Source organism: Talpa europaea (genome assembly GCF_964194135.1).
Source record: "Talpa europaea genome assembly, chromosome: 9".
NCBI lineage: Eukaryota > Metazoa > Chordata > Mammalia > Eulipotyphla > Talpidae > Talpa > Talpa europaea.
Window position 1 is genome coordinate 41,228,966 of NC_140076.1, and position 17,083 is coordinate 41,246,048.

The window sequence follows — 17,083 nt, forward strand, 5'->3', positions numbered from 1 at the left end:
AGCCCTCAGAACAGTACCTGACATAAGAAACCTTCAAAAAATACTCCCTCCTAATTTCTTCCTACTTTTGGGTCCTAGTTCTCCTTTTTTATTGTTCTTTATTGCCAACCAAAGTTATCCACTTCTTAGGCTTTACATGAATAATCTTCAATTGCTAGTGGCTGTAAAAACCCTCAAGTTTTTCATGTGTTTGCTTGCTATGAAACTATTACAATCCAAAATTTGCTACCCTTGTCTTGTAGGTAACACTTCTGTTGCTTCACTGTCAGCTATTATCTCCAAGTCTCTGATTTTCTAAGTTTAGTCTTCATTTGCCTTCCTACAAGATGTCTTCTTCCATCCCAACCTCACCATACCCTAATCCTACAGTGCTCTGGTCAAGTACAATGGTCCTTGGCAGAGTTCCTGCAATAAGGGAGACTATAGGTTCCACAGTCTCAAACAATGGCCAGTTCTATGCCTTCCAAGTCTTGCTGATTTCCACACACTACTCTGGTATCTCTAACAGCTATAGTCGGTAGATCAGTGTGATCAACTCTCAGCAGGCTGGGAATGTTTTAATCCCCCGTCTTTTCACTGGGGCAAGAAATGTTTCAAGTGAAATGTCCCACGTAATGCTATTGTCTTGAAAATGGGAGACTTAACTCTCTATGCTTTTTTAAATTGCTCCCCCTTTCTGACCAACTGACTGATGGGGCTGAACTCCTTGTGTGAACATCAGTGGGAATGTCTTTAAGTCATCAAATTACTCTCCTCTTCTCTATTCTCCTTTTCCCCCTGCATTCCCATAATGTGTGGGTAAAAGTACCCTCATCTGTTGTCTTCCCACCTTAAAATGACTTTGATGTGTCATTGCTGCCTTCCCAAGAAATAATAAGTTCTAAAAACCACACATCATTTGGAAATAGAAGTCTTTAGTGAAAATTTTCACATTGAAGTTCCAGACTTTGTGACATTATGTCCCTATCACACTTGGGAGATGTTTGCACATAGGTTCCTGTACACCCAAATGAAGTAGGACACTTGAAAGGTTTTTGGTTTAAGCAAAATATGGATAAGAATATATATTTTAAAGAATTATTGGGAGATTAAATGAGAAAATACAGGAGCTTAGCACATTATAGGTGCTCAAAATGTTAGTCTGTGTTTCCTTCTTTTCTCCTTCCCTTTCTTCCTTTTGCTTGGTCAGTATGAAAGCCAATTGCCTTATTCTGTCTTTCTGGAATTTGCAGAGTCCTTTGTAGAAAATTAGCCATATAGCTTTGAGAAAAGGGTTCTGGAGCAGAATTTTAAATGTCAGTCAGAAAATAGCTACATTGTCTAAACTCATCTTATGATCATATCTTCTGTAAAACTTTTAATTCCATCCCCTCATCACACTGCAAGATAGAAATGATCACTTCCCCTGCTTCATTCATAGGCATTTATTTTCATGCCAGTTTCCTTCTGCTAGATTATGAGCTCTAGAGGTAGGGACTATTTTTTTAAGTCTATTTATATTAGCTATTTATTTTCCAATCAAGTCCTTAATAGTGCCTAGTAATGAATGAATGAACATGAAAAAGCAAGTCACGTCTCTAGAAAATTTTAGTAGGAATTCCCCAAGCTAGAAGACCTCACTTACATGGAGGCAGCCCTCTTACTAACTTTTGGTAATTATTTCAGACTGTCAGTTGGGATTCATTAGTCAGTGGACCATGAGACCAACTAAATGAGTTTCAAAATATACTGAGTGACTGTTTAATGTGCATGGATTTCCTTTTAGAGATAATGAAATGTTTTGAAAATAAGTAATGGGAATGGTTGCACAACCCAGTGGAGCTACCAAAATCAACTGAATTGGATGCTTTAAAGTGGAAAACCATTAACATGATAAATTTTATGTTATCTAAATTTACATAAATAAGCAAAAGTATATCACCACTGTAATACTAAATATGGTTTTGTCAAACTTTCAGTAACTAAGTTTGTGTTAACTGTGCCATAATGTAAAAATTTATTTCTTACTGTAGATCAAAATAAATTGAAAACTTATAATCTAATCCAAAGCCCTTTTTAAGACCTCTGAATAAAAAGTAATTTTCCTAACCAAATTCTTAAATAGAAGAGCTAAGAGGAAATGTTTCAGGAAAAAGGGATATACATTGGTGGCACATTTGAATATGAGGATATTATCGGAGTGATGACCAGACCTCAGTGTACATGCTAAGATGTACAGGAACTAACAAAGAAATCTACTACAGGATGTCAAAGGTAACTGAAAATGCTAGTTGGAATAAAGAGAAGAACAAGATGAGTATGTGATCTGTCGTGTAGAATGGGGTGGAAACAATAATCGTTAATAAAATCACTAAATGAGGGCCTCTCTTGTGGCGCAGGAATTAAAGATGTAGTTATCAAGCTATCACCAGCCACTGCAGCATGAGTTCAATCTCCAGCCAGGGAGCAACCCTCATGATGCAGCAGACTTCTCCTGTCTCACCCACTGCTCACCTCAGCAGTGTATTTCAGTAGATCTGCCTCTTCTGCTCCCCACTGTCTCTGGTGAATCCTCTCACCCTACCACACCTCTGGCCTCCACCCCAGTTCTTGTATGCATAAAGAAATCTTTAAAAAAAAATCACTTAATGAGAAGGGATTTTCAACTGATTTATTTAACTAATTGGTTGACAGTGAAGCCTGAATTTGTGGATTGAGAAGTGATAGTTACCAGTATAACCCTGGATCCCTAAAACAAGCAATTGCTCCACCATGAAGAGGTCCATAACATGAACTTAGTTTTTATTCCATCAATATTTTCATCATCCAGTGATCTTAAGATTTCAGATGCCTGGAAAATTACACTGCTCAAAATACTGGTATGTCTAGACTAGCTCTACATTTCACTTAAATGAGTTGGGAGAGAACTATGAGGATTATATTCCTCAGATTCAATAATTCTTTCTAATTTCACTCAGTAGTCCCACCATTCTGATTATTCCTTATTCTCTCTTTATGTTTATATAAACCTGAAGTAATTTTCATGTGAGAATATGTTCTCTCTACATGGATTCCTGCACTGCAACTAATAAGAGTTTTAAACTCAGTTGTGGGCACTTAGATGCTGCTGAGTAACTTCCCAGCACCAGGCTCCTTTTGGTAGATCCACTACATTGTGCAACCAACCATTCCTACTGGTTAGTTTCAAAACATTTTCATCCCCTCTGAAAAGGAACTCCTGTGCATCAGTCATTGTCTGTATATTTTGAAACTCACACAATTGGTCTCATTTAATGATCTTAATGATTATTGTTTCTTTTTATTTTATTAATTTTTTATATTTTTTACATTTTTCAGTTTTGCACAATATATGCATTTTCATCTTGGTTATAGTCCCCACACAATTCCCACCCCCTCTTGTTTTGATCCTACTCCCTCCTCTCCCCCTGCACCCCTATGTTTATAGCTATGGAAACAACCTAAATGCCCCCAAAATAGATGATTATTGTTTCTTAATACAATCCCCTGGGCCTGCCTCAGGGGAAAATACTAACTGGGGAAAATAATAAATTCAGCTAATTGGATGCCTATTATGTGCTAGGGATGAACTAGGTTTTTGGAATACATTGGTATTAGAGGAATATGGATATTGCCAAGAAAATTCATGAGTGTTCAAGCTTTATGCATTTTTTTCTAATACCTGTTCAAAAAAATCCTTTATTCATTGAGTTGACATTTGCACTGATGGTGGTTAAAGTTTCTGGTACCTCAGTGTGAATCAATTACCAAATCCTACACTAAAATCAATGAAAAGTCATTATATTCTTTACTACCCCATACTCGCAGAAAGTAAGACAAGGTCATTTTATTTAAGAATATCCTGCAATTTATTCACTCCTCCAGTCCTCTGTTAATGGTCATTAAAGTTGTTGCCAATCCTTTCATAATACAGAGTATGCATGTTTTGTTTGTATGCATATCATTTTATAGAATATCTGGAGGATCAATTCCTAGAACTGGGAATTCCTTGAACTGCAGCCATCACCTCCACTCATGCCTTCTTTCATCTTCCAGTATTTAAACTCCATATCCATTAAGCATAATTCCCCATTACACTCTCCCCAGTTCGTGCAGACAGCATTCTACTTTCTATTTTGACTTCTCAGATGCCTTATAATTGTGGAGTCATATAGTATTTGTCCTTTTTTGACCAATTTATTTCATTTAGCATAATGTCTTCAAGATTCATCCATGTTGTAGCATATATTAGAATCCCTTTCTGTTTTAAGGCTGAATAATATTCCATTGTATGTCTATAACATGTTTGGTTTATCCAGATGAACATTTAGATTGCTTCTACCTTTTAGCTATTGTGAATAATAATACTATAAACATAAATGTACAAATATCTGTTTGAGTTCCCTGCTTTTAATACTTTTTTGGTACATATCCATATGGTACTTCCATGTTTAATATTTTTGAAGAACTGCTATACCATCTTCCATAGCAGGGCATCATTTAACATTCCCACTAACAATGCAGAAGATTCTAATTTCACCATATCCTTGTGAATACTTATTATATTTTGGTGTGTTTTTTGTTTTTTGTTTTTTTTAGAAATATTATGATGTGAATTTTTTTTATGATTTATTTATTTATTTATACATGCACTGGGTACAGTCAAAAGCGTGGGAGGGTGAGAGAATTCACCAGAGCCAGAGTGAGGAGCAGAACAGGCTGCAGGAGAGGTCTGCGCGCCATGTGGGACCCTCCCCTGGCGGCCAGGGATGGAAGTGGCGCTACAGAGGCTGTGGGCAGCTTCTCAGCCCAGTGCTCAGCCGCTGGGCCATTGGGGAGGCACGGGTTTTTTTTTTTTTTTTAATAACATTCATCCTAATGGATGTCAAGTGGTGTCTATATAACTCTTTTTGATTTGCTTTTTCCCTAATGATTGTATGATTTTGATGTTGAATATATTTTTCATATGTTTATTAGCTTATATACCTTCTATGACAGGTAGCTATTCAAATATCTTCTTTGGAAAAATGTCTGGCTTTTATCAAATTTGGGATATTCTCAGCCTTTATTTCTTGAAATAGCCTTTCTGTTCCTTTTTCTCTCTCTATCTGAGACTTCTATTATGCATATGTTGGTATATTTTATAGTGTCTCATACTTTTTTGACTATATAATCTCAATAAACCTATTCTCAAGTTTACAGATTCTTCTGCCTACTGGAATCTGCTGAGCCTCTCTAGCAAATTTTCATTTCAATTATTATGGTACCTTTCAATGACAGAATTTATATTTGCTTCTTTTCCATAATTTCTTTCTCTCTATTGGTATTCTTTATTTAGTAAGATATCTTTTGTATACTTTCCTTTTGTTCCTAGGCATGGTTTTCTTTAGCTTTTTTTAATATAACTAAAATACCCCACTAAAGTCTTTGTCTACTAAGTCTCACATCTGGACTTCTTCAGGGTCAGTTTTTATTAATTGCTTCCTCCCCCCCCTTATATATGGGCTATATTTCAATGTTCTTTTGCATACTTTACAATTTTTATTGAAAATTGGACATTTTAAATAATATTACATGGTACCTCTCAAAATCAAATTCTGCCCTTCCCCTTGCTACTCATTGGTATAGTTGTTTGCTTAGTGACTTTTCTGAATTTTATAGTCTGTACTCATTGCTATGTCTGACCAATAAAGTCTTTACTCAGCAGACATATTCCCTTAAATGTCAGAATCAGTGAGTCTCCTAATTGCTGCCACAGGTCCTTAGGTGTATGTTGAAACACCCCCTCACTCTTCAGCCAGGCATTTGTCTACTGTACTTCTCCTTCACTTCCTGCTTTCACAAAGCCTGGAGGTTAGCCAGGGGATAGCTTAGTCTTCTCCAGTTTCTCATGAGTATGGGCCTACACGTAAATTTTTAGATTCCCAGGAGCGTCTCAACTTACCAAAGTCTCTATGGACATCATATTGTTCAGTTTTTCCTTGTAAGCTTTTTGTTAGCCTATTGTTTGTCCTAACAATTTTTCACTTCTTCAGGCAGCCACAAAATTAAACAATTCTCTCTAAATATTTTTGAAAAGTGCTCTTGTGTTAAAGTCTTCTTTAACTGAATGTGCTCTGAGTCACATAAAATAAAGATAGCCATGCAAGTGATGTTTTCTAGAGAACTACCAGACAGGTCAAATAATTATAATTCCTGGAAATGAGGCTTCAAACACCTCCAATCCCATTCTGTTCCCTCCTGTGGTTTCCAGAGTTCTTGTTTTCACTGTGATTATGTTAGATTTCAAGGCTTCCACAGAGTTAGAAATAGGGACATAGGGATAGAGCAAGTTAAAGCTTCATAATGTTTATGGCCTTTGTCAAGATTCAGCTATTTTTCTCAAATAAATACATGCATTCCAGATTGCTAAAGCATTTTATTAGTTTCCATAATTCTGAAAAACTTCATTCTGACATTTTTTCCAGTTTCCTCATTGCTTTTATAGATGAAAGGATTATGGGAAGGCATTACACCACTATTTTTGTTGTCTTCTAATTCTCTAATCTTGAGTACACATCATTTAATAATCTGTGTGATGAAATGGAAGAACATATAAAACACTTCTGACTGAAGTACTCAAATAAAAGCACTTTGAAATTGTTTGAGCTAAAGTCTAAACTTACTGCTCTTTTTCATGGAATACCAGTTACTATTTCACAGACTAACAATGTTATTTAGACATCAAACAGAAGTTTTCTTAAAAACAAGTGATCCTGGCATTTCAAAGAAAACAGTTGGCAGAATGTGATGCCATTAATACATTTCAAATTTTCAAGCAAAAATAAGAATTAGGGAGATTTGTATCCACAACTATGAGTTTGACTACTTCTCATACTTAGGTTCTTCTGATGAGATTGTTAGTGATGTTAATGAGTGTAATTTTTTGATATTAGAAAAATTTATCAGTATTTATAGAAGCTATATTATTCCATGAGCCAATATTTTCCATGTTTAAGATAGACCCATCTATTTTAAAATATAAAAGAATACAAAAGAAAGTCCATAGATATGGTTTAAAATTGCATATTTCAATTATTCCTCAAGAAACCACTTGTTTTGGTATAATATCAAAGAAGAATACTCAGAATTATCTGAAAATAACTATTAATCATTTTCCAACTGCATATCTCTAAGACCAGATTGTCTACATTTACTTTAATTAAAATAACATCATAACATATTGGGAATAGTAACAAATATGAGAATCTAGCTATTAAAAATGCACTCACTAATTTTTTATTCTGGAAAATACTTTTCATTAAAATATTTTTGCTTTTAGAAAATCTAAATAAGAGACCAGGAAAAAGATTAATTATAATAAAGTAAAAATCAAAATCAACAAGCAACTATAAACCAGAGACACACTAGGAGGGGAGGGGAGGAAGGATTAGAGTGAAAATAAGGGGGGTGGGAATTGTATGGGGAATATAACCAAGATGAAAATGCATACATTGTGCAAAAATGAAAAATGATGTATATTTTAAAAATGTATAATGATAAAATAACAAACCCCCCAAAATAAAGTTAATAAAACTCCCTTGCATTAATATCTTAATTTAAAAAAATATTTTTACTAACTCTCCCTCCCTGCTCCTCTGTTGAATGTCTCTGATTTATAGTTTGCCTGCTTATTTTGTCCTTTTTTTTTTCTGATCCCTTGTATGGTATTCCTGTGTGCCTCCTATAAGTGAAACCATCCGATATTTTTTTTTTCCTTCTGACTTCACTGAGCATAATCCCTTCCAGCTTCATCCACAATGCTGCAAGTGACATACATTTACTTTTTTGATTGCTGAATAGTATCCCATGGTGTATATATACCACATCTTCTTGATTCAGTCATTGTTTTGAGGCACTTAGGTTGTTTCTATATTTTAGCTATTGTAAATAGTGCTGCAATTAACTTAGAAGTACAAGTTTCCTTTTGAATTAATGTTTTTGTGAAGGACTTAAAATATTTTAAAATGCAAAAGGAGCCTAAATCTGAAGAGTTTGAGAACTGATATGGTAGGTTTCCTAAGATTAAAGTCCTAATCATAAACAGGCTGGAAAAAATAAATGTTACTTGTTTAGTACTTAATTTAGTCAGTTGTGTTTAAGGGCAATGTTTTGTGTGACCCTTCCACAAAATATGCTCATTCACACAGGAATAATGGTCATAATTACTCAATCTGCACACAACCTTTTGTGCTAACCCTTCTGCTTCCTGAATAGGCCATGCTTCTTTATCTCATGGCCTTTGTGCAAGATTGTTACTTCTCCCTGGATAGCTGTCCTACTCCTTCTAGCAATTCTTTACCATCCAAATTCAAATGCCACTAGATCAAGGAAGGTTTCTATGATCTGTTCCTTCACAGCCTCTTATATTCTTCAAATCCGTTTGACACCACTGATTTCTCAGATAGGTTAATATACTTTTCATTCATAGCACATATGGCAACATATAATTGTTTTTTTGAAAAAATTATAATAACAAGACTTAAGCTCCACAAGGTGAAGTTTCTTTTTGCTAACTATTTACGCCTCAACATGCATCACCGTGTTTGGCAGTATATCTCTACAGAATGACTCAATGGTTTTTAAATATGAAAACCACATGTTGAGGCAATGAAGTGTACATTTTATTGATTGTCCCATCATTTTAAATAGTTTTACAGATTACCAACTATGAGTTATGATAAATCTGATTAAAACAGTTTCCATTCTATAGATCTTCAAGTAAAAATATATCTTAGCAGTACAGTCATTCTGAAATAGTTTAATTTTTCTTACACAGATGCCACTTCTCAGAGCTTTCCCAGCTCATGTTTTTCAGTTCCAAGCTTTAAATAAAATGCTAAAATATTTTTACTAATGTTTATGCTGAGTCTTTTTCTTAAAAATAGCCTTAATTTAATGCAGGAGGAGATTGGATTCATGCCATATTATTCCTTTTGGGATTAATGGTACATTTTTTTAACTTCAGAAATTTTTTTTAAGACCACAAAAATATCAGATTAAACGAATGTGGTGACTGCCTCAGGACAGTAGTATTTTATTCTATTTTCCTTCAAGAACGTTAACTGTTAAAAATTACTACAGCTATTTCTTCTTCACTTTACAATTTATTAACACAGGTGATCATATTTCATTCTTCTTCCTTTGAGTTACTTTATGTTTGTATTTTCATGAAGCGACGATAAATAATTTTCGTTTGTGGGCTCTAGCCTTTAGTCCTGTTTTAATTATGAGACTTTTGAGACTTGGATGAAGGCAGCATATTGTCCTTTCTGATAGCCAGCAATTTTTGCAGGATCTGTCATACCATTTGTAACCATAAAAGTTACAAAGTCCCTTCAGATAATAAGTCTAAGATACTTTAATGGCAGTACTTCCAGAATTTACAGACTTTACTCATAGTTGATCTTATTGCTGATCTCAAATGGTTTTGTTTTACACAGAAACAAATAGATATCAATGCTGCTATTCAAGCCTTGACTGACTCACATACTGCCCTACAGATGGAGGTAACATATCTGACATTATTTACATTGGCACTCTGAATACATAAATTAGGTAGAAGTTTGGGGAGGGGGAAGGAAAATGTGACTATCTCAAAGATTATATTTGAAAGATTGAAAATAATAAGACCATTTTTAAGGATAAAGAAAGTGATTTTAATCATGCACAGGTTGTTTTTAAGGGAAACATCTAAAGCAGAAATATAATGTTATTAAATGATTTTTTAATAAAGAATGCAGAATTATTGCAGAAAATAGTTAAATGAAGTAATTGTAGCTGAAGATGAGAACGATCATCACTACACATTTTTCTTATTTAAACTGTCATCATTCAGAGTGTATTTAAAAACATTATACAGTAGGCAAAATAATTGTTTTGTGTCAGCTTGAATACCAAACTTGTATGTGTGAATTTAATCTCTTATTTAGGATCAAGAATACTTAAGCATGCACACATATATAAATGCAAAGTATTCTTTTCATCCTACTCCCAACTCCTTACACACAGTGGGGATACATATTTATTCTGCCTTGATCCTTAGGCAGATGCTTAGGGTTGCATACTGATGATGGATACTTTGTGTTTTTTTACTAACGTGATTATTATGATGACTTGGCAGAGCTACCAGAATACTGAAGTGACTTTAATTGACCACAGTGCAGACATATTCAAAACCCTGAACTACCTTAGCAATTTATTGCATAGCATCAGGAATCCCCTTGGCACAAGAGATAACCCAGCACGGATCTGCAAAGATTTGCTTAACTGTGAACACAAAGTAGCAGATGGTAAGTTCTTGATGTCCTCAAACTTTGATGTATAATTTCATTTCATAATTTCAGTGCATTTGAGATTGCAGTGTATTCATTCCAAATCATAATAATTTCCATAAGACCCCAGCAGAAGTAATTTCAGTGTCATCAAAAACCAAAAACACTTAAAGGCAGTCATCTTCTGATAACAGAGTATCCTTTCTCAAAGCTTCATCTTGCAAAAGTCTCTATTATATAGACTTATTGAACACCAATTTTTCCCATGGAGACCTATCTATGTCATTTGCTTAAACTCTGTAGCTGGAATATAACACATTCACCTTATAAGTCAAGATAGGAAGGGTTGATCTTTAGGTTGACAGACAGGAGCAGCTGCTAGGACCACCTAACATGAAGTTGGCAACATGATGATATTACAGGGGGCCCCTGTACCACATTCCCTGAAATTAGTTTTAAACCAAATGAAATTTAATTTCCTCATTACAGAATCAGTGACTATGAAGATGGAGTACTTTGTCATTCTGGGCAGTTTCTCTTCCTTATACTAATAACCCCAAATCCATTAACCAGAATAGAACCATCAAGGAAAGGTTTAAAAAAAAAGATTATTTATTTATACATACAAGAACTGGGGTGTAGACCAGAAGTATGAGGGAGTAAGAGGATTCACCAGAGAGAGTGGGGAGCTGAACAGGCAGATCTACTGAAATACACTGCTGAGGGGAGCAGCGGGCAAGACAGGAGAGGGCTGCTATGCCTTGTGGGTTGCTCCCTGACTGGCTTGGGATGGAACTCATGCTACAGTGGCTGGCCATAGCTTGATAGCTGTGTCTTTAACCCCTATATCACCAGGGAGCCCCAAGGAAAGGTTTTAAAGCAAGTGGAGCAGTTATCATTATTTGATAAGGAGGGGAAGTCCTGTCTGCTATAATATGTCATTTAATTTTAATTTCTATTGGGTCAATGGTCAGCTATACAGTGTTAGTAATTACCATTTTTTGCCAAAAACTCTAGTTTTAACAAAATGACACATTTTAATTTGAAAAAACAAACCTATTTTTTGTTATTCTGAAGGGTGAATAGTATTCTATATTTTATCCCTTTAAATTATATATATACATACAACACACATCACATCTTCTCCAATGACATCTGCTTTCACTCTAGAAATGTGATGAAAGTGACATATTTATATTAATAAAATGTGTAACTTCTATAGATACTTTCTACCCTCGATTACAACAAAAAAAGATATTTACAATGTTACCTCAATAAAATTTTAAATTAATTATATAAATATGTAAATATTTACAGTTATAGGTGCCTCCAGTAACTCTTAATTTGATTCTTTCCCATATTGGAGGGCATAAAAATACAATTCTATGGATTTAAAGGAATAAAGACATTGGAAGACATACAAAGTCAGTGAACAAGATCTGCCTTCCTTGTAGGAGAATTAGGTAAGAGGAGTGGATTGCAAAGTATCAAAAATATTTTCATGTCTAAAATTATTTTATCACTTGGTGATGCTAAAAGCTATAGAGAAACAGAAAACAGCAGGGAAGGGGAATGGACTAGAAAGTGGAGTTGGGGGGATGAAGTTTTAAATAGAGTAGTTAGATAAGGCAACTCTGAGCAAGTGCCATTTAAACAATATTAGAAGGGGGCCTCCCTAGTGGCACAGCAGGTTGAGCACAGCGCTGTGAGGCTGTCCGCAGTCTCTGCAGTGCGGGTTTGATTCCTGGCTGGGCAGGGAGATTCCCACATGGTACAGCAGACCTCTCCTGTCGTACCTGCTGCTTCCCTCACAGTGCTTTCGGTCTGTCCATCTGTTCTGCTCCCCACTTTGTCTCTGGTGAATCCTCTCACCCTCCCGCGCCTCTGGCCTGTACCCCAGCTATTGTATAAATAAAAAAATCTTTATAAAAAATAAAAAATAAACAGTATCAGAAGGAGATAAGGGAACAAGCCACAGACAATCTAGGGAAAGAGCTTTCTGGGCAGAAAGAACAAATTCAAAGACCATGTGCCTAAGAGTGTACTTAACATGGTCTGGGAGAGAGTGCATAAGGAAGAGAGTGGTAAGAAATGATATAAAAAAGATGCCAAGAAACCAGACTCTTTAAGATCTCAGCTCAAATTTACTCCATCTTTTACTATGCATAAGTTGGGACGCCTTTATAAGTTTTGGGGCAAATAAATGACTTGATTTGACTTAGATTTTTAAAATATTACATTGATGTTTTGCAAATATAATGAAGAAAACAAGGTGCAAAAATCCAGAGATTACTGAAATAATCCAGGTAAGAGATGATGGGTTGGGCTAAAATTAGTAGCAGGAAAAATAAGAAATGGTCAAGTTTTTTAGTATGTTTCAAAGTAGAACCAGCAGTTTTGTTGCTAATTTGGATCTCATTTATGAGAGGAATGGAATGATAATGGACAACTCTACTGATTTTGACTTAGGGACTAGAATGGTAGGGTTGCTGTAAATGGAGAAGCAAGTTTGAAGAAAATGGCAGTCCAATTTTGGATATATTTAGTGTGAGATGGTTGCTAGTCATTCAAGTAAAAATGCAAAAAGTACAATAAGTTCTCAACATTAATAGGTCCTTAGAAACTGGCTTGAAATGACTTTAAATTACATGCAATACCAGTTGTAACCACAGGCTAGTTGATGAGTTAAATTCCAACAACATATTTCTGGATCACAAAAAAGTTACCAAACTTCTGAATTAAGACCCAAAAAAATTCTAATATTAAACAATCAATTTTATTCATTCAATCATTTATTTTCTAACCCATATATTCCAGTTCAGGGTCAGCAGTGGCCATAGCCTATCCCAACAGCTCAGGGTACAAAGCAGGAACCAGCCCTGGACAGGTTGCCCTTCTACCACATGCACACACGCCCACATACAACCTGACTGGGGCAGCTGAGACACATCAGTTAACCTAGAGTGCACCTCAGCAGGGTGTGGGAGGAAACCCCAGTACTGGAGGATGCTCAAACAGATGAGGAGAATGTGCAACTTCACACAAACAGTGGCCCTGGCCAGACCTCAGTTTTTTCTCATCTACACTAAAACAGACCAACCGCATCAAATGAAATGACATTTGAAGACCTGCTGTGGGTAGTTGACAATTCAAGAGAGAGATCCTGACTAGTGGTAAAAATGTTGAAGTCAGTCACATATAACTGGTGTCAAATGCCCTGATACTACATCATAAGTAGGTAAAGAAAGAGGCCTCCCCGGTGGCACAGCTGGTTGAGCACATTGCTGTGAAGCTGTCCACAGTCTCTGCAGCGCAGGTTCGATTCCCAGCCAGCCAGGGAGATTCCCACATGGCGCGCAGACCTCTCCTGTCTTGCCCATTGCTCCCCTCAGCAGTGCTTTCCGTCCATCTGCCTGTCCTTCTCCCTACTCTGTCTCTGGTGAATCCTCTCACCCTCCCACGCTTCTGACTGTACCCAGTGCTTGTATAAATAAATAAATCTTAAAAAAAATATATACAATGTATTTTGATCCCCAGGACAACTTCAGCTTTCAAAGTGTTCCTCTCTTAGAGTAAAGAAAAACTGGCAGAAAGGACACATTCCTAAAGTTTGTAGCTTAGCTTTACATCATTCATAAAGGCTGCTGGGTGTAACAGGATAAAGAATTTTCATGACCTTCACAAGAACATCTTAGAGGAATAGTAGCAGTTGAAAACTTTATCAGATTTTAAGAGAAATTGGTGGATCTAGAGTGCTTCCATACTCAGTAAGAAAATAGGTAATTTAAACTGCCTGGCTAATTTTTTTTTTTATTTTAAAGTTAAAGCATCGGATAGCTAACAAAGCAGTAAAGAACTTTCAAGTCAAATTTTTGAAAAAGATAGCAGAGAGACAAACCCAATACTGAAAATGTTTTTCCCTGGGTGTGTTCAGAAACTGAGTATTGCTTTTGATGGCTTTCTGGGCCAAGAGTCAAAAGTTGGAAACTGGTTCCCCAAAGGTAGTTTATACTTTTAGTGTTCTACGCTAAGAGTAAAGGTAAACTGTAAGAAGAGAGACGTGTCTATAAATTGGAGCCTAGCTTCACATCATCTAGATAGCTCAGAAAATCTCACACTTTGAACTTGGATTAATATAATTCCAGTGTCAGCACCCCCTACCTAAGAGAAATAAACTCTTCTATAAAGATAACCTCATCCTAGGACTCCAATTAGTACCACAAATAACTTTGTGCCCAGGAAACAGCAGGAACCAGGAATGCAAGCTGAGAAAAACCTCATGAATGAGAAGTGGCAGAAATAGCAGACAACAGCAGTCAAAAGAAAGGAGAGGGAGTGTGAAATGGAAGATATAATGGATAAGATATATCTTATACAGGAATGCTGTTTATTCATAATTTAAGAGGGAAGAGTACAATATATGTGTCCAAGTACAGATTTGTGGGTAGACATAGTAATGGGAGCTTATGTACATTTTCTTCAAATTGTTTCAGTGAAATTAAAAGGTTAAGAATGAGCAAAAAGGAATAGGGATGATAAATTTGAGGGCAGAGGGAAAACTTTCAAATAGTTAACTAGGATATTGACTCTGGGAATGAGCTAGGGCAACATGGTGATGTTGTCTGGCAGTCTTATAAACATTTGAATATAAAGGGAAGCCAGTCGTCTGCATAATTGCGTTTTTCTGCAGCCACATTTGCTGTGCTGGTAATAAGTGACACAATGTGGTGACAATAATTTTAACATGGAGTGTTTTAGGGAGAAAGTATAGCATGAATGATCTGGAGATAGTAAGGAGTAGCAAGAGACTCCTGCCCCACCCAGGCACAAAAACTGTCAAGGCTGTGACAGAATTTAAAAGGGTTACAGGGAATGTCTCTTCAGGAAAGAACCAGCTTTTAGAACATTTAGATAAAAGATGTATTATGGTCTAGAGCTTTATAGCTCAGCATATCTATAAAAAAAATATGAAATGCCTACCAGTTCACCATTGTGCAACATCATTTCTGAATTCACAGCATTCCATCCCATGTAACAAGGAGAGTTTGCTTGATGGAAAACTTTCTATAAAAATTTAGTAGCTCTAGACTGAAGAATACCAAAGAGGAGGAGCTGGAAATGGGAGGAAAGGGCAGAGGAGGTCAATCTGATAGTATAAATGACACTAGAACTTTGTTGGTAGGTAAGGTGGGATTTTTATACATATAGAGGTGGGACACTACCACTGGAATTCATATAGTATTGCAAACCAATGGTTAATCAATACAACTTTATTTTTGAAAACAGAATTTATTAGCTTATATTAGCTATTTCTTGGAAGAGTGGAGATGGGGAATGGAAATGTGTATTTCGTTCCATCAGATAAAATTGTAAGCCTGAATTAGATCCTGGTAGAGAAATCTAGTTGTAATTTCCACAAACTTCATATAATGTTCAAAATTCTAAGAAAACGGGGGGAAGTGATTAGAATAAATGGGGTAACTCTTTTACCCTTTCTTCCCTACTCAATAGAACAGCAGTTCTCCAGATGTAATCCCTGGACCAGATTTAGATTTTGTTAAAAATACAGATTCTCAAGCTCTGCCCCAGACATAATGAATCACCTCTGGGGTTGGGGCCCAGATGTCTGTTTTAACAGATGTTCTAATGCCACCAAAGTTTGAAAACCATTTCAGGAGAGGAGAAGTCCTCTAATCCTGGAGTTACCAATTCATCAAGAATTCATTTTGAAGGATTAATAGAATAATAGAAGAATAGTGGAGAGGATATTTTGAAAGTCAAATAGACAGACCAGAGGAAGTGGAGAATGAGCTTGAGGAATATTTGCTATGGGATATAACTGGAACTAACAAAGATTTCTACTTATTATAAAAATGACACTTGACAAATGTGTTTGATGATCTTACCTTTTCAATGCAAAAGAGCAGACCTATCTCTTTCAAAAATTCCTGTATTTGCATTTGAAATATGGTGCTGTTTCAATATTTTTAGCATGTTATTCTAGAATTAAGATGCTGGCTCAGTACTTTTCAGTCTGAATGTTTCCTAAAGTCTAACTTTAGGCCCCATTTGATTCTCCTGGGCATTCAGTGAAGACAAAAGTTGGCAGGTTTATAATAACTGCAGGGACTTTAGTGTTTTCCACTCATAAATCTGAAGTTCAGCACAAAATGATAATCATTTACTTAAACATTTTTTCTGAAAAGTGTTATTTCTAATTACCAGTTCTACACATGATATTTTTCTTCAGGAAGACTGAAGAAGTTGCTTCTTTTAAAAAAAAATCATTTTTTAAAAAATGTATGCAGAAATGAGGCCTATTGGAGGGGGAAAAGAGGGATGAGATGTGAAGAGGGTGGAGGTCCAGGGGACCATGGTGAAAGATTTTGCATGCTTTGGTGGTAGGAGTGGTATGGTGTAATATATTTCAAGAGGTATGAACCTATACTTCTAAATAAAACACACTGTTAAAACCAATGTTATCTCAATAAAAATAGCATTTACAAATAAAGTAGGATTTTAAAAATTCACTTTTCAGCTCTATAATAACATAAAACAGAAATATGTACCTATAGGACACTAATTCCAGCTTTTATTGACAATTCACTTTAAGTTACTGAATGTATAGATTGTAGCAATAAACTCAGACATTCTGTTATTTTTTATTAGAATTATGAAATGTTCTTAAATGATAGTATGTTAAAAAAAAACAGTATCTTCAGTGTCAATTTTACATGTTTCCAGCTTTTATTTATTTGCCTAATATCTTTATA

General features: G+C 35.6%; 1 protein-coding gene across 1 annotated transcript in view; it reads left to right on the plus strand.

Annotated features, from left to right (window-relative positions):
- Positions 1-17,083, plus strand: part of COL24A1 (collagen type XXIV alpha 1 chain) — a gene marked incomplete at both ends in the record, with an annotated part of 264,900 nt that overhangs the window by 243,927 nt on the left and 3,890 nt on the right. Inside the window, 2 exons of the mRNA XM_084243185.1 lie at positions 9,480-9,545; positions 10,160-10,328. Of these exons, the coding sequence (XP_084099311.1) occupies positions 9,480-9,545; positions 10,160-10,328 (235 nt within the window). The remainder of the gene's footprint in view (positions 1-9,479; positions 9,546-10,159; positions 10,329-17,083) is intronic.